This window comes from Rhodnius prolixus, unplaced genomic scaffold, assembly GCF_049639745.1.
Source record: "Rhodnius prolixus isolate KJV_2025 unplaced genomic scaffold, Rpr scaffold_35, whole genome shotgun sequence".
NCBI classification, from domain to species: domain Eukaryota; kingdom Metazoa; phylum Arthropoda; class Insecta; order Hemiptera; family Reduviidae; genus Rhodnius; species Rhodnius prolixus.
Genome location: NW_027411629.1, coordinates 591,944 through 616,770, shown reverse-complemented (window position 1 = coordinate 616,770; position 24,827 = coordinate 591,944). Strand labels below are relative to the sequence as shown.

General features: G+C 33.3%; 2 protein-coding genes across 2 annotated transcripts in view; one reads left to right on the top strand and one right to left on the bottom strand.

Moving 5' to 3' along the window:
• Positions 1-769: 769 nt before the first annotated feature.
• On the bottom strand, positions 770-6,451 carry Vps37B (vacuolar protein sorting 37B). The gene is made up of 4 exons (XM_074139556.1): positions 6,193-6,451; positions 5,932-6,103; positions 4,991-5,073; positions 770-1,441 (listed from the first exon to the last, which is right to left on the bottom strand). The coding sequence occupies exons 1-4, from the start codon at positions 6,316-6,318 to the stop codon at positions 1,199-1,201; spliced, it is 624 nt and encodes a 207-aa protein (XP_073995657.1). The 5' UTR covers positions 6,319-6,451; the 3' UTR covers positions 770-1,198.
• Positions 6,452-12,162: 5,711 nt separating this feature from the next.
• Pfas (phosphoribosylformylglycinamidine synthase) overlaps positions 12,163-24,827 on the top strand; it is a 59,065-nt gene continuing 46,400 nt past the window's right edge. Inside the window, exons 1-8 of the mRNA XM_074139550.1 lie at positions 12,163-12,339; positions 20,753-21,018; positions 21,105-21,252; positions 21,960-22,110; positions 22,863-22,999; positions 23,152-23,264; positions 23,979-24,119; positions 24,198-24,310. Coding sequence (XP_073995651.1) covers positions 20,753-21,018; positions 21,105-21,252; positions 21,960-22,110; positions 22,863-22,999; positions 23,152-23,264; positions 23,979-24,119; positions 24,198-24,310 — 1,069 coding nt within the window. The 5' untranslated portion in view covers positions 12,163-12,339. The remainder of the gene's footprint in view (positions 12,340-20,752; positions 21,019-21,104; positions 21,253-21,959; positions 22,111-22,862; positions 23,000-23,151; positions 23,265-23,978; positions 24,120-24,197; positions 24,311-24,827) is intronic.

Sequence of the window (24,827 nt, the reverse complement as noted above, 5' to 3'; positions counted from 1 at the left end):
AGTTTTTGACGATCAACCCTTATACAACTGTCCTACCGGACAGTTTTAATCATGACTAAAATTGTGAAGTAACGTCAGTTGTTCGTTATGGCTAATAGGTCATTGATTATTATTCAATTTATTCTTTCTCTTACTAGGTAATTAAGGTATTGCGAAAAATCATGACAAATTTTCGATTTCGATTTTTCATCAGGAATATTCCTTTTGAGTACCCCTGAGTAGTTTTCTTTTATCAGTTTTTAGAAATTTGGTCTTCATGAGTGTGAATTGGACAAAATATCAAACTAAAAGTCACAGGAAGCTGAAGCTTCTTATTTTTTCCAGAAGACATGATGAGAGAACAGAAGACTCAAACGAAAGTAAATCTTTATTAGAGTTGTTTTATCCTTCAATTTATTCTTCAGTGATACTTTACGTGAGCGATGGAATGCAAAAAACACTGCAGCGAATCATCTCTTCAAATGTATGAAACCTGGTTTCGGAACATGTTCTTGAGAAAGTAACAAACTATATATAATATTAACTGTATATTGTAAATAATATATGCAAGATTCAAAGTAGTATTATAGGCGGGGAAACAATTTTTCAAACTTTATGAAATTATTTTAAAGTTCTAAGACAAAATTAACATGTGACTTGTAATTAATCGCCTATTAGATCAATATAACGCTAATTGTACTGGAACTTTTTAAACAGTGTCCAATAAGTTATAAAACTAAATTTTTATGGCTGGAACATTATTACAAAAGGAAAAAAAATATTGCCAATCTCAGTCATTATTTTTTTTATTTTTCGCCAAGCTTTCAACTTTAGGACTAGGTCATCTACGGCTTATGTTATTGACAATTACATTATTTTTTCTGCCATATTATTTTATGTAAATGTCTGTGCTTTGTTTAAAAATATCAGTTTCAAAACCATGCTTTAAACTTTTGAAGTATGGACGTTACTGAAATGAGTTGTCCGCAACCAATAAATTAAATTAGATAAAACCATTGTATTTATATTTATATTGTTTTAATCGACATAATTTCAAGAGTAACTGAACAGGTGGCAGTTTGCTTCACTGTGTGGTGATTTGCCGGCTTGCAATCTTCACCAGATCTTCGCTCAGTTACAAAATAGAAACATGCAAATACCAGAAGCACATACGCCATTGGTTTATAATTTCTTATATATAAAAGCAAATTGAAACTATTTAATATACAGGTCTGACGCCGCCGTTGAGGTCATAATTCTGCGGGCGATAATAGGAAGAAAGTGGATAAGAGGTTTGCGGATTTGTGCGTACACTACTTCTACTATTCAGATGTTCCCTGATAATTTCTTTCATCTTATCAGCTTTCACTTTGCGCAGGTGCATGATCTTTCTTCTCTGCATGAAGCGTTCAAGGAAATCATCAATCTCCACTGATCCATCAAGAAATGATTCAGCAATGCCCTGCAAGATAAGGAAAATATATAATTAAATAAAAATATCTCGTGGGACGAACTATTAATCACTCTACTTTTCTTTTAATGCGATCCTCAAATCTAACTTGCTAATTTTCTACAAGATAAAATTTAATTGTAGTTAACTTTAAAAACATTTATTTCAATAGTTGGAATATGTAGAATGGAAAAAAAAACACAAGTTATTAGGGAGAGATAACAAGTTGGTGGAAAAAAATGGAGACTGAGAGCAATGTTGTGGGATAAAGTGATAAATAATTACATTCCATAAGAGAGATAATAAAAAAAAATCGCGATTTCAGTACCCTCCAGCAAGAGCGGTCATATAAATTGTGATGTGATAACATTACTTTCTCTTAAGGGTTGTAAGAGAAATTAAGCTGTGATCACATTAACTTTTTATAAGAAAAATTATCTGCAATTACAGTTCTTCTCCCTAAAAAAGGCAGAGAACTAAAACTGCAAATACAGTATGATTGCAATACTTCCCCTTAGTAGGTGTGAAAGCAGATGGCACTACGTGTCACGCCTTCTAAATTCTTCTTCTTACCAAATTTTATCAACATCGGGTGAAGATTTATTAATAACTCCTTAACAAAAACTTACAGTTTTAAAAGTTAAGTATAAGGGTTGATTAAACGCCAAAAGGTACACAAATCAGCAGTTCCCAACATTTCATTAATACTTCATTGATATAATTTAAGTAATTTTACTGCATTAACTTTTCCTTCACATTTTTTAGAATTTATTAGATGTCACAGACCCTTATGCTGGCCATTTTCGTCTACAAAATATTTACTCAAGTAGCACACCATTTAACTTAGATTGACTGTAATATCTATTTATCTATAATAATCAAACTATTAATCACAGGTGAAAAAGAAAACGTTATAAAAAATATAAAAAAAATAAGAGGCTAAAAAATTCATAAACTTTTTTTACATCAATGATTTTATGCATTTATTTTTATTTTTAAATAAAAATCATTGGTTTAAGTTCATTCTTCGATTAAAGTAATTGTTATTTTATGTTGTAGTCAAACGTTTGTAATAATAAGTAATAAATAATCTGGCTTTATCGCAAATAATATAGTTTTCTTCAATTACATTCTCAATCTAGGTGTTCTTCCCACAATGTTATATATATGTAATATAAAATAAAGAAAATAAAGATATGCATATTTTTAGGACAGCTAATTATTCCAGTATTTTACCATAAGTAAAATTAGGGGGACTAAATTAAATTACAATTGAGAAATGAGTAAATATTGTTGAATAATCTACTTGTTATTAACTGTATGTTATTTGTGCTCACGAATATTTCGGTAAGACGAATTTAAGACTGAAATATTGTTTTGAATCCTCCGTGATTGAAATTTAAAAAGTGGCCGACTCTAACTTTGTTTTTTTCTACTTTAACATGCATGTATATGTGACTACTCAGAATAATTCATCACTCATTTTATCATAATTATAATAAAAAAATATTATGAATGAACTGGCCAGCATAAGGGTCTGTGACATCTAATAAATTCTAAAAAATGTGAAGGAAAAGTTAATGCAGTAAAATTACTTAAATTATATCAATGAAGTATTAATGAAATGTTGGGAACTGCTGATTTGTGTACCTTTTGGCGTTTAATCAACCCTTATACTTAACTTTTAAAACTGTAAGTTTTTGTTAAGGAGATTTTTGTACCTTTTGGATAGATTTTCCTTTTTGTCTATTTGCAAAGTTACGTCTGCTTTACAGATTTTTTAAAATTTGGAATAAGCTATTCTATCATTATAACCTGATAAGGTGTTAAATCGGAACCGTAACTACCACTGGAGAGATCTTTTTAAAGAATGATTATAGTTGCGGTCCCCAAACCATCCTCAATAACCATTTTTTTGAGAAAGCGTTTTGAATAAAATAGGAAGGTATTTGTACGTAAATAGCAAAATTAAACTGCGATTTCAGTACTTCCTTTTAAGAAGAGCAAGAAAAATAAACTGTGATTACAGTACTTCTCCCTAAAAGGCAAAGATTTTGAATCGAACGACAATTCATTGATGTAAATCGGTTCACTCATTGATAATTTTAACGATCGCATACTTCCTCTTAGTAGGTGTAAGAGCATGATGGCACCTCACAGCCACGTAGAGGAGCTTTAATCACTTCTTCGTGCTAAATTTTATCAAAATCGGACTAAGCTTTGTAGAAATATTGGTAATAATAGTTTTAGAAAGGGCCTTATTTGGGTGGGGCAAACTCCCCTCCTTATGAGGCACGGCGTCGAGACTTTTAAAGTGCAAATCTGTACAAAATTTCGATTCGAATGACACTTCATTCATGAAAATCGGTTCACGTGTCGATAATTTGAAACGATTGCTATACTTCCCCTTAACAAGTGTAAGAGCAGATCGTCGCTTTATTGTTACGTAGGGGAGCCCTAACCCTATCATCCTACCAAATTTTATCAAAATCGGGCCAAGATTTACAGAGTAATTAGTAATAATAATTTTGGAGGGGGCCTTACATAAAGGGGGCTAACTCCTCTCCCATTCGATGTACAGGGCCGAGACCCCCAAAAGGCACATCTACATAAAATTCCGAATCGAACGACACCTCATTCATGAAAATCGGTTCACGCGTTTAGGCGCTACGTTGTTTACAAAAAAGGTAACAAGAACAACAACAACAACAACAACAACAACAAGAAGAAGAAGAAGAACAAGAACATTTTTTGAAAAAGCCGTTTTTGCTCATTTTCGGCAACTTTTTTCTCGAAACCTATTAGATCTGGGTGGTTGCAAAAAAATTACAGTTATAAAGGAGGATTTGCCCTATATTATAAAGAAAATTTGGGAATTTTATCTTTTATAGAAAAATAGAAAAAAATTGTCAAAGTTGGGTGTTTTTCAACGTTACACTTTTTCGTGCAGTTTTTGATGGTCAACCCTTATACAACTGTCCTACCGGACAGTTTTAATATAGTTTAGGTGGGGGCTTTATTTACGTAGGGCGAACTCCCCTTATACAGTAAAGTATACAGAATGAACACGGAGGAGAGGTCGAAACTTCGGGAGGTGATTCAGCAGCTCAAATGCAACAAAAAATATTCTATTAATTTTGCCCCGATTCTCAATAGTGTCCGGGATTTTTGCATTTTTAACTTTTCCGCCGATATTCGCGTTTTCCACCACAAAAACGGCCGTAATTTTTCTATCCTTTGAAAACTAGACAAAAAACATAGTTTATTTAATGGGGTTTTCCGGATTTCAGCTTTCCTAAAAATGTATTAGCTATTGGTGCGTTTTAAATTGATCACCCTGTATATAGCTTGTGAGGAGATCTAAATTAAGAACAACAAAATAAAAAGCGATTTTTTTTATAAGGTCCATGGCAAAACATTACTCTAAATACCCAACTCTAATGTAAACTTTTCTACGATTATTAACATTAATGGCATTAAAAAATATAAAAGTTCAACATATAAAAGCAATTTTTCAACCAGAACTGCGACACTCAAACTCTAGTCTACGACAAGCTGTACCTCAGACTCTTCTTCAATTTCTTGAGTTGCCATTTGTAACACGGACAGTTTCGTTTCTAAACTGTTCACACCCCACTTCGGTGCTGAAACAAACAAGCAAATTATATCGAATCTTATTCAAGTCTAAAGCGTCTGGTACTTTACAAATTACAGGGCTTAAACAAAATGACCATTTTTCAATAAACAAGCAATTTTTTGTTTTTTCCCTCTCTATATTTTTTAATGACAAAAAATTAAGCTAAAGAAAAACTTGAACATAACAAAATCACCTTCCTTTCCACCAGCCAAGAATTAGGGACGTAGCCTTAACCATACCATAGCAACCGTAGAGTAACTGAATGATGTAATAAAAACTAATAAAGTAATTGGCTCATAAGGACATAAAGAAAACTTAAGAAAAAGATGCAAAAAGAAATGATAACAGAAAGTTCTTCACAATTTCAGAAAATAAGAATAAAGCAGCTTGGAAAATTATTAGTGGTAATTAGAAAATAAATTATCATTCTACAAAGCAAAAGTGTTCGTTCACTTAATAAAGTTTTTAGGAACTACCTTTCAGTGAAGATAGTTCACGTAGAGTTCAGAATTTGAATTTTTTTTAAAAAGTGAGGAGAATATAAGAGAAATGAATAATAACGGAAAAAAGGACCTTCATACAGTCCTTCACGAATTAACAAATCGCTGTAATTAGTTCTATAAACTGCTACAAATTTCTAAAGTAGCACGTTTATTTATTTCCTACGAGGTTTTAACAACTGAACGCATTCAAATAGCCTCCAGTAAAACTGTAAATGCCCACACGTCGGTTTTGTTTACATTGCCCTATATTTATTGATTAGATGCCTCAAAAAATAAATCAGAAATTAATAAAAGTGACTTATTTGTATGCTATTTTTTGGGGGGTATCACAATAAGAACAATAGTAACTACAATCTACTCACCAGATCCACTGAACTTATTCTCAATGGATTTATAAAGGTCTTGACAGATTTCACTAAGTTCCACTAACTGTTTCTTGGAAAGAATTAGCATTGGTTCTTGATTTAAATTATACTCAGCCAGCGATCGATTCGACACTAACAGCATCTCCTTCTCCTTTTCGATATCCTTACACTGAAAACAATGCAAATTATCTTATTAGAACAGATTTGCATCACAAACAAGATACAAAAATAAAGTATTTTAAGAAATTATATTTTCACCTGTTTAACATCTTTGACCATCTCTTCTAATTTGCTTTCATCATTTAATACACTGCGCAATTCTTCAGTGTTTAGATGAGCCAAAAAGCCAAAGTTTTCTGACACTGACTTTATTTTATACATCATTCATACACGATAAGGACAGACTATTTGAAAACTGATGTTATTTTACGTGCAAGGTGCAGGTAACCTAAACCCACAATGTGTAACCTCCAAGACTACAAATTAGTTATGGGCTACTTGAGCGTACTCGGTCCACTGGAACGAATCTGATGGTTGAACGAGTTGGATCAAATCCCTATTTAAAAAAAGTGATTCCGCCCCGCCCCAAAAAATTAAGGCAAATAAAATTTAAATAAATAATACTGAAGTTACTTATATAGATGTTATACTGTAATACAATTTTCACCTGACTTGAAGCTATTATACATATAGTACTTAACTGACTAATATGATAACTAAGTTAAACAACTCCGGTTCCAATCCCAGCATTTTCATTGGTTAAATCCACTGGACCCGGTGGAGTTGAATCCGGAGTGATTTAAATCCTTTTGAGTCCGGACTTGGTCCATTATTTCGTTCACAGAATCTAGCCAATAGAAATGCACGCTATCAACTCTGGTTCCAAGGAACGAGGCCATTGTCAGGTAACCAGGACTGATTCCACTTGCACATTAGATCATTCTGCATTTGTATATTTTTTTTTTTTTAACATTCTTCGTATTTTATAAGAGTTATGGCCAACAAATTTTAAAAATGAAAATAATTTTGAGAAAGCGTTATAATGTTTTTTGCATTCAAATGAATATTTTACTAAAAAATCTTTCTGATCGATGAATGTTTGTGAAAAAAGTAAGAGTGGGAAGGATACTGTAGTAAGTAAACCAGTTAGGTAATACAACATTTTGGCTCAGTTTCACTTTGACCATCACTTTTGAACTTGTACTTCGCTAGTGTAGATACAAGAGTGTCCAACCTCTAAGTTAAAGATTATGAATTGAGCTTTTTCTTTTTCTAAAATAAGATAATATTTAAAAGCTTCATATTCAAATCTTAGTTAATAAATATTTCTTTTTTTATTAGTAATTATCATTTTGTTTGAAGGGTTAGCATTTTTTTTATGGGAATAATTTCCTAACCATTTTCGTTTCTCTGACTATCTTGAATCCTCTTGAAGCAAGTTAACTTCTGTCTTCCCGTGGTCAAGCTAGATAATGACAAAACTGCATTGCTTTAATTTTTATTCTGGCTAGCCTATTTTTGTGTTAATATTTGTGTTGCTTTGTTATTTATATTTATCAGAGTAATTGGAAATTAGGTTTATAATATCGTTTTGTTATTGACTGGAAAAGCTAACATTTAATGCTATATTTTAATAAATTGCGTGACATCTGTGCTAATGTATAGGGTAAGAACAGAACTGGGATCAGTGAACGAGTTGATGGAATCGATTCCAACCCTGGAACTGATTCAAATCTAACGATTCCAAAGGCGGTCTCATTCTGCCCATTACTAAAAATGTGACTTCGACTGGCAAACACATTTAAGCGTGAAAAAGTGACATTTTTTGTTGGTAACCGCATACTTGTAAAAATAAACTGTTCCTAACGTCATGGACCCTGCTGTATTATATTTTTTTAATTTACCAGACTGTTACAATTTTTGTATATACAGGCTGTTCATTTTAAGACGGCTCAAATGCATTTCATACTTAAACGGTTAATCTGAGCAAAAAATGGTAGAGGAAAAATTTGTTGCCCATCACCTCTAGTTTCAGAATATGTGACTTGATTTTAGAATCCTGCCCGCATACGCGGCTGACGCGCGACCAAAAGTGAGGGTTCGCAGTTGACCCCTATTTTCATATACACAGTTTCAAAGAGCATAAAAATGAAAGAAACTGGAAACCGCAATTTGATATCTTCAAAATTAAAGGTGCTAGGCCATTTCAAAATCTGGTATTTATTAATCATATTTCAATTTTTGAACTTGTTATCAAAAAGAAAGAAGAGCACGCGATAGGTCATTTTTATGTATTTTTTCATCCCCTTTCTACTAAAAATATTGCCAAGGCAGTAAAGCTAGTATTTTTCTGAATATCGGGAAATAAGTCGTTTTCCGAGTGATTTTTCTAAGAAAAATCAAATGTTAAGAGCTTTAGATGTTCTCAAGCATACACAAAATAGCTAAAAATTAATTTTATATCTGTTACAAACAAGAAGGTTTAATAATTATTTGGTAATTTTGGGAGAGTTGCGTTTATTTACTAAAGATATTGATCACTTAAATATGTGGCAGGAGGTTTCCAATTTTTTTTGGTAATTAAACGCAATTCTCCCAAAATAACATCCTGTGTATATCACGGTTCGCCTAGAACGATTTTAATTGAAAAGTTCACCAACATTAAAAAAAAATTTTTCTCCTTATTATTTGGGTCAAAACTAACCAAAATCCACTGAAAACCAAATCGGTTTACGTTGCGGATTTTTTTTTTTTTTATTTTTTAGGTAAAAAAAGGCTTTTTTTTGCATTGTTAAGCTTAATAAGGAAAAACAATACAGTTTTTTGCAAAACCAATGCATGCATTTTGAAGCTGAGGGAATTTCCGACAGATTGATGTATTTTATAAATGATAAAAATAAAATTTCGACATTCAAAATCAATAAAAAAGAAATTTTTGAGCAAAATAAGGCAAAAACAAAGTGTTTCTCGCATTTCAAAGCTTACTTAACAAATAAATCATCGTTATTTTGTGGAAGGGTATGGGACTTGTACTTTCCTATGAGTTTAATAAAGTATTAAAAAAAAAAAAAAATTGTAATCATTTGTCTTTTAATTCAAAAAGTTTCATTAAATGAATTTGAATTGGAAAATTTCCCTTTTTCCAGTGTATAAATATTGTATTTTGCAGGAATTTTTCTCATTTTTGAAAAGTCCCATTCCCTTCCACAAAAAAACGATGATTTATTTGTTAAGTAAGCTTTGAAATGCGAGAAACCCTTTGTTTTTGCCTTATTTTGCTCAAAAATTTCATTTTTATTGATTTTGAATGTCGAAATTTCATTTTTATCACTTATAAAATACATCAATCTGTCGGAAATTCCCTCAGCTTCAAAATGCATGCATTGGTTTTGCAAAAAACTGTATTGTTTTTCCTTATTAAGCTTAACAATGCAAAAAAAGCCGTTTTTTGACCTAAAAAATTTAAAAAATAAAAAATCCGCAACGTAAACCGATTTGGTTTTTAGTGGATTTTGGTTAGTTTTGACCCAAATAATAAGGAGAAATTTTTTTTTTTAATGTTGGTGAACTTTTCAATTAAAATCGTTCTAGGCGAACCGTGATATACAGGGTGTTCATTCTAAAAATGGTAGAGGAAAAATTTGTTGCCCGTCACCTCTAGTTTCAGAATATGTGACTTGATTTTAGATTCCTGTCCGCATACGCGGCAGACGCGCGTCCAAAAGTAAGAGTTTGCAGATGACTAGACTGACTGTCTGGAGACACTCTTTCGCTTTTTATATTCCCGTAGAATGTTCTGCAATTTGCTAGAAGTTCGCGGTATATTCTAGGCATGGCAGATCTTACTAGTTTCTTATAGTCCTCATCCTATGCTAGCTCTTCCTAGTGGCTCCTTCGCGATCTAGAGGTTCCATCTTCATTCAAGAGATGACGCCAAAGTTACTTCGTTGCAATGTTTTTTTTGTTTCACATTAAACTCACATCGTCTCTCTCGTCACAGGTTGCCCTGCCCAGTAATAAATTCCATCTAGTAGGGTGTAGGATAACGTTTTTCCCCAAGTTTTTGAACCGAACTAGGTATTTTCTTTTCCTCGGCAAGATATTCTTACTGTCATCGTAGGTCAAGATGTCTTGCCTACAGGGACATTAACATGACGAGATGGTTGCTGTTTTTGATAATGATTAAACAAATTTATCCTGATTCTCCCACAATCATTATATTACACTACATTTTTTAAAATCTTTAATTTTTTTTTCTTTGCGACACAAATAAAACAGTAATGATGATATAGGTTAACACCTAACTCCACATATTTTTTCAATACCCAGAAGAAGGTATTATTTACCATAACGTTGGTATGAAGAAAGAACTTTGTTTGTGAATTTATTAACAGAAGAAGAATAATAAATATTTATTATAAAAAATATATACAATACATAAAATAAATAAAGAAGTATAAATGTATAAAAAAAACATTTCAAACTTCTTAGCTAAGTAAATAAGAGAAAAGTTAGATGAGGAGGACCGGAATGCAGGGAAAAAGGAGGAAAAACCTGCAGCTTGTGAATTTATTGACCGCACCTCAATATTCCCCAAAATCATCAATTAACAACAGTCAAAAACCAAAACTATCATCGTCACAAATAACATTTTCTACAGTTAGAGGACCCCCAAAACATGCATTTTTGATAGAAAATTAATATTGAAATCTTATCACGAATAAGATAAAAAAATTTATTTAGTTTTCATAATAATGGTCAAAACCAGTGTTTCTTATGAAGCCCCGACCAGTTTTTTGTCCGTAACTCCGCTAAAAATGAAGCATCAGGGCTGGAAAATTTGAAAACTAGACAAAAAAAATAGTTTATTTAATGGTTTTTCCGGATTTTCGCTTTCCTAAAAAGTTACAAGCGATTGATGCGTTTTAAATGGATCTCCCTGTATAATTTATATTGGGGACTCCAGAATGTTAGGGACTGTCTCGTTTCTGTTGATACTTGGTTCGCGCTTCCAAGGAGAAAAGAACATACGTTTATGAAGTCGGTAAAAAAAATATGGTGTGACCCTCTCAAGACTTTCTGTTACCGCAGTTTACGCAATTAAATTCTCTTGAAACTTACAACTTGCACAAAAAGAAGATGAGTTTATAATTATAGATTTCCAATATGTAGTTAGGTCCACAATGTCTCAGCATGTGTAGTGTAGGACAGAAACATAGTATGAAGTCAAATTTATACACTAAACTCATTTACGATCATACTTAAATAAATACTTCTCATACTCAACAAACATATACATGCTTATTTGTATGATTTATAATCTGATGATAGATGAAAATCCTAAACCTGTCAGAAATAGAAAAACCGTGTGGGTTACAACGGATAAAATCAGCGATTTTGCGCATGTTCACTTTGTACAATTTTCGCTAAAAACTATTTTTAAAAAAATCTATTCAGTAAATGGCAATTTCGGTCACAAATATAATTTCTATTAGTATTTAGTAAGTGGCACAATTGAAGAAAGCTAAGAATTTTCTAATAGTGCCCAACTGGAATTTTTTTGAAAAAGTTTTACATAAAAGTTATATAACTGAATGCAACTGGTATACTAAGTTTAAAGAAAACGGTTGTATTGGTTATCAAGAAAATTCTAAAAGCTGAAAAATTTATTCAGCAAAGCGGTACTTTCAGTCTTCAAAATTTTATCGAAACCCAATTGTAGCGCTTCTATTGGCACCTAAACTAAAAATCAAATTTGAACTACCTGCTATTTTACTATTTTTGTTGCAGTGGGTATTCATACTCGCACAAAGAGGGTGAGAGGGAGAAATACCCTTTATTCTGTTTCTGGTGGCCAAAAAAGTGGGTGTTTCCGGTAAAAAATCTTCACGATTATAATACTTTTACTTTTTTTACTACAGTAGACTAAGAGAAAGTAGAAAGTGATTTATCGCGTGGGAATCAGTGGGGCCGATTCCTGATTCACCATCTCTAAACCTGCTATAAGTAATAAAATAACCTGCTAAGTATCAGTTATATAACCTACTCAGATTTAAAGCATTTATTTACTTCTTATTTAAGTACAATAAGAAACCAAATTAGTTATTTTTTTAATTGACAGTATTGGTTCATTTTATCTGCAGTTTGTACGTTTTTTTTTTTACAATTAACTGTTACGTGAATTTACTCTTATTTCAAAATTAATAAACACATGTTTCAATTTTTCTTTGGTGTACTAAGGCGATAAATACGTTTAACTTGATAATCGTTCCATCAAAGATGTGACGTTAGCTTCTATTGTGATAACCTTGTAGCCTTGAAAATCATTAACTAGTTTTGTTACAAATAATATAGATTGAGTGATCAACAGTGACCAGTGGAAGAGTTAAAACTTCAGTTCACAAGGTAAGTACAGCTTGTTTCTTGAGTCAACACAAAATTGTTTATACTATTTTTTAAATAAGTAAAAAATTACATGATTTTCATGCTTTCTTTCCATGTTAATTTTACTCTTACCATTAATTTTAAAAGTTAAAGCGAGAGAGTTTTAAACGTTGTTGGTTAATACTTTCAAATAATGGCGCCTCTGTTGTCAACCCTCTCCACAAACTTATTTTATTTCAGAAATTTTAAGTATATGTATATTAGTTCGACTTTCTCACGCACACTTCAATTAAAAATGGGATTTATTAATACATACGTACATAACAATATAAAAAATGTTCATATTATCCTTTGTTATTTTTAATGTGTTCATTGCATAGCCAGTTGTCACTGACCACGTACTGTACAGGCAGAAGCCTTTTTTTTTTTAACCCTCGCTTAGGGATGAGCGATACCTGTGTAAATATCGATAGTAGGTATTGCAAGACTGAAACCAAATTTGTAATGCTGGTAAAAGTTTCAGTACTTCTAAAAATGGTATTCAGAAATTACTTGTTCAAATGCCTAAAAAATGCTTTATTTTTTGGAAGTGATTATTTAACATCAAAGGAACAAAAGTAAAGAATTATTTGGTCAAGTTATTAAAACTGTCCGGTAAGACAGTTGTATAAGGGTTGATGGTCAAAAAGTGCACGAAAAAGCTCAACTTTGAAAAACTCCCAACTTTGACAATTTTTTCTTTTTTTCTATAAAAGATAACATTCTCAAATTTTCTTTGAAATAAAGGGCAAATTCTTTTTTAAAACTGTAACTTTTTTGCAACAACATAGATTAAATAGATTTTGAGAAAAAAGTTGCTGAAAATGAGCAAAATCAGCATTTTCAAAAATTAGTTTTGTTCTTGTTACCTTTTTTGTAAACAACGTAGCGCCCAAACGCGTGAACCGATTTTCATGAATGAGGTGACATTCGATTCGGAATTTCATGGAGATGTGCGTTTCTCAACGCTGTACATCGAATAGGAGAGGAGTTAGCCCCATATACTGGGTGTACACAAAGGAGAGGTTGAAACTTCGGGAGGTGATTCAGCAGCTCAAATGCTACAAAAAATACTATATTCACTATGGCCCGATTCTCAATAGTGTCCCAAGATATTTTCATTTTCAACTTTTCCGTCGATATTCGTGTTTTTCACCTTAAAAACGGCCGTAACTTTTCTATTCTTTATCCTACAACAAATCTGCTTATTGCAAAAGAAAGAGCATTAAATTTTCTATAAATCTGCTTAACCTAGAGCCTCAAAACGTTTCTTATTAACAATGAAATTTTTACTCTAATGTCTAAAAAATTCGTTCTCGATGATTTTTGTTAAAGTTTCTACTGTATTTTTTCAATGAGTCACCCAATTACATTAAAAGTTGTGCATTTATTAAGCTTCAAGACCATACGGATTTTTTTGGTTTTTAATAAAACCCTTCCACGAACTGAGGGGCGTAAATGCAGAAAACTGGGATGTTGCGTAACCGTCTTTTCGCTGATATCAAAATTTTAAAGATGTCTCCAGTGGTTACTTAACACCCATATCACGTTATAATGAAAGTATTGCTAGTTCCAAATGTTAAAAAAATTAATGAAGCAGATATTAACTTTACAAACTGACAAAAAGAAAAATCTATCCAAAAGGTACAAAAATCTCTTTAACAAAAACTTAAAGTTTAAAAAGTTAAGTATAAGGGTTGATTAAATCTTTAGTACTATTATCAATATTAAATATACTAATGAAACCCTCAATATTCCAAAATAAAAATTTAAAGTTTATATTATTAAACTCTATTGAGGAAACAATTTGGTTATTAGGGACAAATTACTTTGGAGACCATAGTACTAAATATAGTATCATAATACAGTTTTACTTTTCCTTTTTGGACAGTTATGACGTTATGGTTAATGGTTGTGAATTTAATTTGTAACATTACATTGCGGCCGTTAGAATCGTGCAATTATTATTCCTTTAGTATTGTAATAAGAAAGATTTTTAAACGATGGAAAATCCAACGTCCTTCTGCTGAAAACGTTTCATCTAAATACTTGTAGTTACTAGCCTGCTTTTGCTAGCCTTTTTTTGCAAATCTCGAACCATTTTATTATATTTAAAATAAGATTGGAAGTGCTAAATAATATCGTTCATTGTATCTGTTAGTAGCACACTATTTTTTATTTTTCTGACCGATTTCGGATTTTCTTCCTTCTTGAGGTGATTCTTCTGTTTGGTGTAGAGAATTTGACTTCCTTTGTGTTTCTGTCGCACACGTTAATTTGGAATGTCGAGGTAGGTAACCTCCTTCAAACTGCTATATTTGCTCAAATAATTCATCGATCATAACTTCTTCATCCGTTTTTTAAAAATAAATTATGTAAGAACAAAACGCAAAATATACAAAAGTTTGCCTGTGCCATCCTTCAGTTTTTTGCAAAACTTTTCACCTACATGAAGAGGCATACAGCGGTCATTCTGTGGATGTTCAAGCTCATCTATTTTTGCACATCTTCGTCAAGCGATCAGCTTCTTAATTTCCAAATAAAGCTCAATGCTCCATTGAAATCTTATTTCTTACTGCAGCTATTATCGCTACACTTAACTAGTGCAGACGATTCTGCGTGACTCATGCTACTTTCGCTTCCTAAAATAAATGAGTAAAAACGATAAAGTGCTTAGCTTCTTCCTTGATAAGATCGAGTGCCCGTGATATTACTGCCGCCATCCTAATTTGTGACTTTCTTGCCCATGGGAACCGATTACTTCTGTATACATTCCGGCCCACACTTTGTATCTTGCACCATCAATGAAAACAAGGAACTGTTCTGATAACAGTATTCTATATGTATGTCTTCCAAAATGATAAAGTTTAATTCGCACTCTAATTCCTTGTTTAGCAGCTGGAGGTTGCACTGTTCCTAACCTAGTCTGTATAGTAGTGATGGGCAGAACGAGTCCGCGTTTGGAGTCGTTGGATTTGAATCGGTTCCAGGGTTGGAATCGATTCCAACAACTCGTTCACTGATTCCAGTCTGTACTTACCCTATGCATTAGTACAAATGTCACGCATTGTAATTAAATAAATCATTAAAAGTTAGCTTTTCCAGTTAATAACAAAACTATATTTCTTTAACACACATTAAGTAGTTCCCTAATTTCCAATTGATCTGATAAATATAAAATTAACAACGTAACCAAATATTAACAAAAATAGGCTAGTCAAATATAAAAATTAAAGCAACTGCAGTTTTGTCGTTATCTAGCTTGACCACCGGAGTTAACTTGATTCAAGAAGAAAAACGCAAATGGGTAGGAAATTATTCCCATAAAAAAAAATTATAACCCTTCAAACAAAATGATAATTACTCATAAAGAAAGAAATATTTATTTACTATGAATTAATATCAAGCTTTTAAAATAGCTTATTATTTTACAAAAAGAAAAAGCTGTGTGCCAAATCTTTAACTTAGCGGCTGGACGCTCTTTCTCTTATCTTCATTGGCGAAAGTTAAATCGTGTACATGTCATGACGACGATCAAAGTAATACTGAGCTAAAAAATAGTATTACCTAACTGGTTTACTTACTGCTGTATCCCTCCCACTCTATCACCTATTTCACAAACATTCGACGATTGGAAGTAGGTTTTAGTTAAATATTTGTTTCATTTGAAAACAAAAAACATTATAACGCTTTCTCAAGATGTTTTTAAGTTTTAAAAATTTGTTTTTGTCCATTACTCTTGTAAAATACGAAGAATTTAAAATAAAATATAATGTACAAACACAAATGATCTAGAATGCAGGTGGAGTCAGTCGTCGTTGTCATGGTGATGGAACCGTTTAACGACTCCGGTTCCAGCTCCAGCATTTTCTATTGGCTAGATTCAGTGAACGAAAAAATGGAACGAGTCCGGTTTCAAAAGGATTTAAATCACTCCGGATTTGACTCCACCAATTCCAGTGGATTTAACCAATGAAATTGCTGGTGTTGGGCCGGAGTCGTTAAACGGTTCCATCACCATGACAACGACGACTGACTCCACCTGCACTCTAGATCATTCTGTGTTTGTATATTATATTTTATTCGAAATTCTTCGTATATTATAAGAGTAATGGACAAAAACAAATTTTTAAAAATTAAAAACATCTTGAGAAAGCGTTATAATGTTTTTTGTTTTCAAATGAAACGAATATTAAACTACAACCCATTTCCAATCGACGAATGTTTGTGAAGTAGGTGATAGAGTGGGAGGGATACAGCAGTAAGTAATCCAGTTAGGTAATACTTTTTTTTAGCTCAGTATTACTTTGATCGTCGTATTAACATGTACACGATTTAACTTTCGCCAATGAAGATAAAAGAAAGAGCGTCCAGCCGCTAAGTTAAAGATTAAGCACACAGTATTTTCTATATGTAAAATAAAATATTAAATAATAAGTAAAGTAACTACAGCATTGCTTTTTAATTTATGAGATGGGTGTGCCTGGTGTTTATTTGCAAGGTTCGCTATATTGGGTACGAAATTATTTTTCCTTCGACTCCCTGTCTTAGATCGACCCCTACTTTTGTTTAGAAATTAACAAAATAATAAAATGAATATTATTTTAGAATTGATATTCTAAAAAAACCTTCGAACCTTCTTCAAGCATCAGTATTTAAGCTCGCCAGGTTTTGTATTTTGGTGTGGATTCCTCTTACAAGTTGGAATGTGTCAGTGAACTTCTACATAGTAGCCTTAAGTCAGTTTTATTTTAGTGTAAACGACTACAGTATTAATTATTTTCATTTTAATTTGCCTCAATTTTTTGGGGCGGGGCGGAATCACTTTTTTTTAAAATAGGGATTTGAATCAACTCGTTCCACCATCGGACTCGTTCCAGTGGAACGAGTCCGCTCTAATAGCCCATCACTACTGTATAGTAGTGATGGGCAGAACGAGTCCGTCTTTGGACTCGTTGGATTTGAATCAGTTCCAGGGTTGGAATCGATTCCAACAACTCGTTCACCGATTCCGGTCTCTGTACTTACCCTATGCATTAGTAACATTGTCACGCAATTTATTAAAAAATATCATTAAATGTTAGCTTTCCCAGTTAATAACAAAACTATATTTCTTTAACACACATTGAGTACTATCCCTAATTTCCAATTGCACTGATAAATATAAAATTAACAACGTAACACAAAAATTAACATAAAAATAGACTAGTCAATTATAAAAATTAAAGCAATGCTGTTTAGTCATTATCTAGCTTGACCACTGGAAGACTGGAGTTAATGTGCTTCAAGAGGATCCAAGATAGAGAAACGGAAATGGGTAGGAAATTATTCCCATAAAAAAAAATCTAACCCTTCAAGCAAAATGATAATTACTCATAAATAAAGAAATATTTATTTACTAGGACTTGTATATCAAGCTTTAAAAATATTATCTCATTATCTTACGAAAAGAAAAAGCTGTGTGCTTAATCTTTAACATAGCGCTGGACACTCTTATTCTTATCTTCATTGGGTAAGTTTAACCGTGTACATGACCGTGAGACAGTCAAAGTAACACTGAGCCAAAATTTAGTATTACCTAATTGGTTTACTTACTGCAGTATCCCTCCCACTCTATCACCAATTTCACAAACATTCATCGATTGGAAATAATTTTTAGTTAAATATTCGTTTTATTTGAATACAAAAAACATTATAACGCTTTCTTAAGATGATTTTAATTTTTATAATTTGTTTTTGTCCATTACTCTTATAAAATACGAAGAATTTCAAATAAAATATAATATACAAACACAATGATCTAGTGTGCAGGTGGAGTCAGTCCTCGTTACCATAGCAATGGAACCGTTAAACAACTCCGGTTCCAGCTCCAGCAATTTCTATTGGCTAGATTCAGTGAACGAAAAAATGGAACGAGTCCGGTTTCAAAAGGATTTAAATCACTCCGGATTCGACTCCACCAACTCCAGTGGATTTAACCAATGAAAATGCTAGAGCTGGGCCGGAGTCGTTTAACGGTTCCGTTGTCATGGGAACTACGACTGACTCCACCTGCACACTAGATCATTCTGTGTTTGTATATTATATTTTATTTGAAATTCTTCGTATTTTATAAGAGTAATGGACAAAAACAAATTTTAAAAATTCAAATCATCTTAAGAAAGCGTTATAATGTTTTTTGTATTCCAATGAAACGAATATTTAACTAAAAAATATTTTTAATCGATGAATGTTTGTGAAATAGGTGATAGAGTGGGAGGGATACTACACTAAGTAAACCAGTTAGGTAATACTAAATTTTGGCCCAGTTGTACTTTGACCGTCTAGCTGACATGTACACGTTCAAACTTACGCCAATGAAGATAAGAGTAAGTGTCCAGCGCTAAGTTTAAGATTAAGCACACAGCTTTTTCTTTTTGTAAAACAATAAGATAATATTTTAAAAGCTTGATATTCAATTCTTAGTAAATAAATATTATGAGTAATTATAATTTTGAAGGGTTAGAATTTTTATGGAATAATTTCCTACCCATTTCCGTTTCTCTACCTTGAATACTCTTGAAGTAAGTTAACTCCAGTCTTCTAGTGGTCAAGCTAGATAATGACAAAACTGCATTGCTTTAATTTATATTTGACTAGCCTATTTTTGTGTTAATATTTGTTTTACGTTGTTACTTTTATATTTATCAGAGCAATTGGAAATTAGGGGTAGTTCTCAATGTGTGTTAAAGAAATATAGTTTTGTTATTAACTGGGAAAGCTAACATTTAATGATATAATAATATAATAAATTGCGTGACATTTGTTCTTATGTTTAATCGTTCCAAACCTTCTGCTGCCTCATTTTCATTTTTATTTGCCTAAATTTTTTGGGGCGGGGCGGAATCACTTTTTTTAAAAATAGGGATTTGAATCAACTCGTTCCACCATCGGACTCGTTCCAATGGAACGAGTCCGCTCAAATAGCCCATCACTACTGTATAGATATACTTCTCAGCAGCAGAAAAAAAAATATATAGCAGCAGTCAGTTCCCTTTCTTTCGGGGGATTTAATTTTGTAGGCATTTTAGATTTTCTCTTAGTGCTGTAATAAGTAACTAATTATTTTTAGTTTTGCTCGTAAATTTTTACAAGATAAAAAATAATGCTTTGAAATTAGAGAGTTGTTCAGATCTGTATAAAGCTGCTTAAGCTTATTTCAGTTGTGGTTCCAAACTTGCAAATAGAGTAGCGAAACCAGGCAATTGATTACTAGAGTATTTAATATTTTTAAGATGCTGTCAATACGTACATTAGTGAAGATGGGTGAGTTATGACGTCAACCTGCCCTTCTCCGAAAATAAAAGAGAATGTACCTTTCTCTTTACGATAGGATATCTATCGTAAAGCTATCAATATAATATGTAACAAGAAGTACGATCTATGGGAATATGTATTATCTAAGATTATTGGTATCTCTGCGATACTCAATGTAAACTGTAATTAATATATAAGGACATGCAATTATGAATATAATAATTAGTTTTAGTCATTCATCAGATCAGTCAAGTATTAGTCGAGAATTAGTAAACTTAGTAGTATTGTACGTTACTAGAAGTTAGCCTGTATTTAAATGTTCTCAGTTTGTGTATAAAATACCAATAAAAGTTTTTTGTGATTCTGCTAGTCGCGATTCTTTAATTGTGCACCGGAAAAGCCTTCAGATTCGATTGATGAGAAGGCCATTTCTATCTTTATATTATGTTAATAACACTTTATACTATGGACTCTTGCTCAATTCTGAAGGTCTTGTAACCGAAAAATAGTCGTAGATGGCAGGAGCGGCTACATAATGTAAATTTGCACTTTGGACTGCAAGACCAGGTGCTATTTACAGCCAAGATTCCAAAATATAAAAAAAATTCATTCTCTACCGTGCGTTCGGCCTGGCCAGTGCCTGCTTATGTTATCTATCGTCTGTGAGTTCTATATTTTTATTATTATTTTGTATCTAGTATAAGTTTTCCTTTTTGTATGAATTTTTCCTTAAGTAAAGGTATTTTGTCGTTTGGTTCATTAAGCACAAGAAAGAATATTATTTTACTCCCTATCGCCCCGGGTGATTGTCTCTAGGACCCTCCCTCCTCTCACCAGTGAGCTATCCCGCCAGAGGCACCCTTAAGGGTATTTTTCTAATTGAGGCTGGTTAGGGATATCGTATCTGATAGCTTCGGCTATCTGGCGCCCGCAAAGATATCGTCCATGACCGGTAACAGTAGTAATAAACTGCATACTTGTAAAAACGTTTGTGATGAGAACGATTACAGTAACTTTCTACGAATTGTTTGATATACTCTCGCACTTGCCCTTACAGTATATCATAAATTAAGCAGCTAAGAATTGCTTGTTTGTACAGATGACAGTAATTCACCTATACTCGTGCCCGGGACTTCAGTCGGGACGTCTGCAAAGGAAGAAAGAGGATTTGATGGCCCTGTGTCCAAACATTATTGAGCTAGTGACCGAATGCTGCCATAATATCGAAGTTACCAAGGAGCTCACTAAGAATGAACTGTCCATTGTGCACTGGCTACTGTCCGATCCGTTCCTTAACGAGAAGCACTCTGATACGTCCAGTCTTCTAGAGGAACCCAAGTCAATACTGGTGGAGATTGGCCCAAGGTAATGTACTTTTCGGCTTCAGGACAGAGTTTAGTGAACTCGCCAATGAGTGTTCTATTATTATATGTTCTGTTATTATTTTACAGGCTTAATTTCTCTACAGCGTATTCAAGCAATGCTGTCTCAATTTGCAAAGTTATCGGCATCACTTCTATAACAAGAATAGAAATATCTATGCGATATCTTATACGTTTTGATTCTAAGTTCTCCATTGATAAAAATTTAAAGTTTAAAGTAAGTTTTTATTTTTTACCAAAATTAAATACTTTAATCACATGTTCAATAAACTTAGAATTTTCACCAAAAGTTTGTGAGAATTTTTGGAACACTAAAATAAAATGGCGTTTGTTTATACCCAGAAAAATTACATGAAAACTGAAATTAAAACAAAAAGCACTCCCAAGCGTTCTGTTTTCTTCTTTGTGTGTTTTTTCCTTTACTGAATGCTTGAACGCACTTTGTACTATTTGCTGTTTATGTTCACCATCAGTTCCTTTATAGGCAGTCTTTTACTTTTTTACTTTTATTTTTAAACAAATTATTTCTAGAGATAAATGTATTAATTTCGAACAATCTAAGCCAGCGAAAACAATTGAATTGATAAGGCCAGTCAGCTGTATCCGTCTCCGAATGGAAAGATTTGAGAAGAAAGTGGTCCTGTGCATAAGGTGGTGGAACTACCAATGCCTCATTTTGAGCTGGTTTTTTGCCCAGCTAGAACGCGTACTCACAGTTTGGACTAAAAAATATCGCTTTTTCGTTACCTCGAAAAAGTGTACTTAAAAGAAAAGGCATTATTGTAATATATTCCCTATAAGTTATCAGCTTTAGAAGAAAATACAAATTATCAGTTTAAACTGTGTAACTTCTAAGTTGACTCTTTCATCGTTATCGCTTGTTATTTTATTTAATTTTATGGTGTGCGCCACCGAATGTGACAGTTAATAGATTTACTGCACGATAAAATGACTGAGTGCCAGTATACGAGCCCGCTGGATACTTTCTCGCACGGCATCACACCGGCCAGTTGGAGCGTAGTGGACGTTCTGACCCAAGGAAGAGCTGCTCTCCAGCGAGTCAACAGTGAATTAGGTTAGTCTGATTTGCTTAAAAGCATTCCATACTTAATGAGAATCCAACAACTTCATCTGGCAGTCTGTAGAAGGATTCCTGTGAAAGCTTGCATAGGTACGAGTTTGTCTTTTACAAAGCCAAACTATCAGCCATACATACCCGTCATACTGACGCAGTACAACGCTCCAGAGTCGTCAACCAAGTTAGCCGAGTTGTTATACGAGCGATAATTACAACACTTGTTTGTATCAGAATTTGGGATAAGAAGTTTCACGAGGTTCTAAAAACCAAAAATAGGTTATCACGGCTGGAATGGCAGATCGCCGCTTCATTGGAGCCGAGCCCTTTTGCGGTATAACTTCGTGAATAAGTCGCAAGAAGGATTAATGAAAAACTCCTCGTTAGAGACAGGTGGATAAGTTTATTTGTAGAATTACTCTAATAAGACAGGTTGAATGTTGGGCATCCTATAAACAAGGGCCTGGCCAGCCTAGTTTTATCCACTCTGCAAGAGCAGCTCTCTTGCCTTTAGTCAATGTGAAGGACTTGTATGACAAATAGTTCGGCTCCTCAGAGAGAACAGATTCTTACCTTCAATTTAATCAGCACTCCTTCTCCAGATTGCTGTCTGGATCACATAAACTGGTCTAAAAAATACTTATGTAGTGGCGGAGAGATTGCCTGGTCAGCTAATCCCCAGGCAATTCATCAATTTGTACTTCTATGTTAGATCTCTTGCTAAAGGAAAAATGAAAGAAAATTAATTTCAGGTTTAGCTTTCGATACATGGGACTTAAACTACTACACTGACCTGTTTAAGAATAAGTTACGTCGGAACCCGACAACAGTTGAATGTTTTGATCTCGCCCAATCAAATAGTGAACACAGTAGACATTGGTTTTTTAAAGTAAGTACATTTGGAGCCTAACTTGATTACTTATTCTTTTATGGGTCTTTTTAGATGACTACATAGCCACTTCTTGTACTCATCTAGTTGTAATGAAAGACAAGGAATGTATCCTCCGTATGATGATAATTGTAGTGAATATTTCTGTTTAGGGTAAATTATTCTTGGATGATTGCGAGCAGTGCACGTCCCTCATCGACATGATCATTGCAACACAGAAATCTTCCAATTCAAACAACGTCATCAAGTTTAGTGATAACAGCAGGCAAGTTTGCCGACAAATTAAATATTTCAAATCATCTTCATCAATGGTTCTTAATCTTTTTGTACTCGCATCCCCCTAAATATTCTTAAAAATTCAGTTAACCTGTGTGATCGTTTCTTAATCGCGCTCAATTGTAAGCATCACCTTAAATTTCAAAAAATTTGTTGTAAAATAAAAATACATAAATAAAGTTTTTTACGAATAACTTTATGAAAAATTAGAGATACTGCCAATCTGTTGAAAATGTTTATTTATAAAGAATTGAGAAAAACGGAAAGCTAGACAGAAGTTTTAAAGTTTTTGCAAAGTAGTAAAGGTAACACCATAAAACAATCCCAATTCATATCATATTCTTTGATCAACTTTATAATACTCTTACTTCAATTAGTTATTTAATGAGATTGTGCTCGGTTGTTGCTAGCTCTAATTATTTGTCCCATTTTTGGGTCACTCTTCTATTTTCTTACCGCTGTCAGTAAATAATCAGAGTGTGTTGATAGATTGAGTCAGAGATGCACAAAAATAATTTGAGCGGTAGTTTAGAGCTTCGGCGCTTAATAATATTTTATTCTACTGTTGACCACTAATAAAATTTTCACACTTCCTTTTTCTTGGTTAAGAAACATTGCTATAGAAGACAATTCTTTTTATTAATCTAAGTTGTACTTATTGTAATGTGAATATTCAATTAATATTCAATTAAAATTCTTGCAGCGCAATAGAAGGTTTTGAAATTACCCGTTTAATTCCAGAAGAGGTGTGCCAAGCGAGTGCTTTCAAGAGAGATACTGTTAAATTAAATTTAATATTTACTGCAGAAACTCACAACTTCCCGACTGGTGTAGCACCATTCAGGTAACTATCACTAATCTGGAAGAATATTTATGGTTAGAGAACTTGTAATCCTAAGGATACATAATATGTCACTTGCAGTGGTGCAACAACTGGTACTGGTGGAAGAATTCGTGACGTGGAGGCGGTCGGTAGAGGTGGCAACTGCATTGCAGGCACTGCGGGTTATTCTGTCGGCAATCTGCTCATACCAGGTAACTTTGACTAGAAATAAAATTAGAATTAGAAACGGGACGGGACCCCACGGAACCGCAGCCAAAAGAGGCTTATTGTGCCAGCCCCCTTTTTGGGGGTAGATGAACCTTCCCCTACTAAAGAGGTTGAGGACTTTCTCTACTAGTTCTTTTTGCGCTACTATCTCCTTTGGTCTCAAGGTTCCAAAGGTTTCATAGCGCAACCGCTCGATTGCAACGCAATCCAACAACAGGTGAGAGGCTGTCTCCTCCTCTTCCTGACACAATTTGCACAACGGTTCCTGAACCTACCGTGCCCCGTGAAAAGGCCTGTAATCAGAGAAAATCTGATTTCTACCCAAACACAGGGAATCTTTGGCTCTTTGCTTACACAGCCAAGGCATAATAGTCTTGCTATGTTTAACCCCAGGACACATCAATAAGTTCTTTTCGTGCTCCCTCCACATCCAATCTCTGAGAGCCGCATGAACCGCGCCCTTGGTGATCCCCAGGACAGGCTCCTGGTCGATGAAAGGAG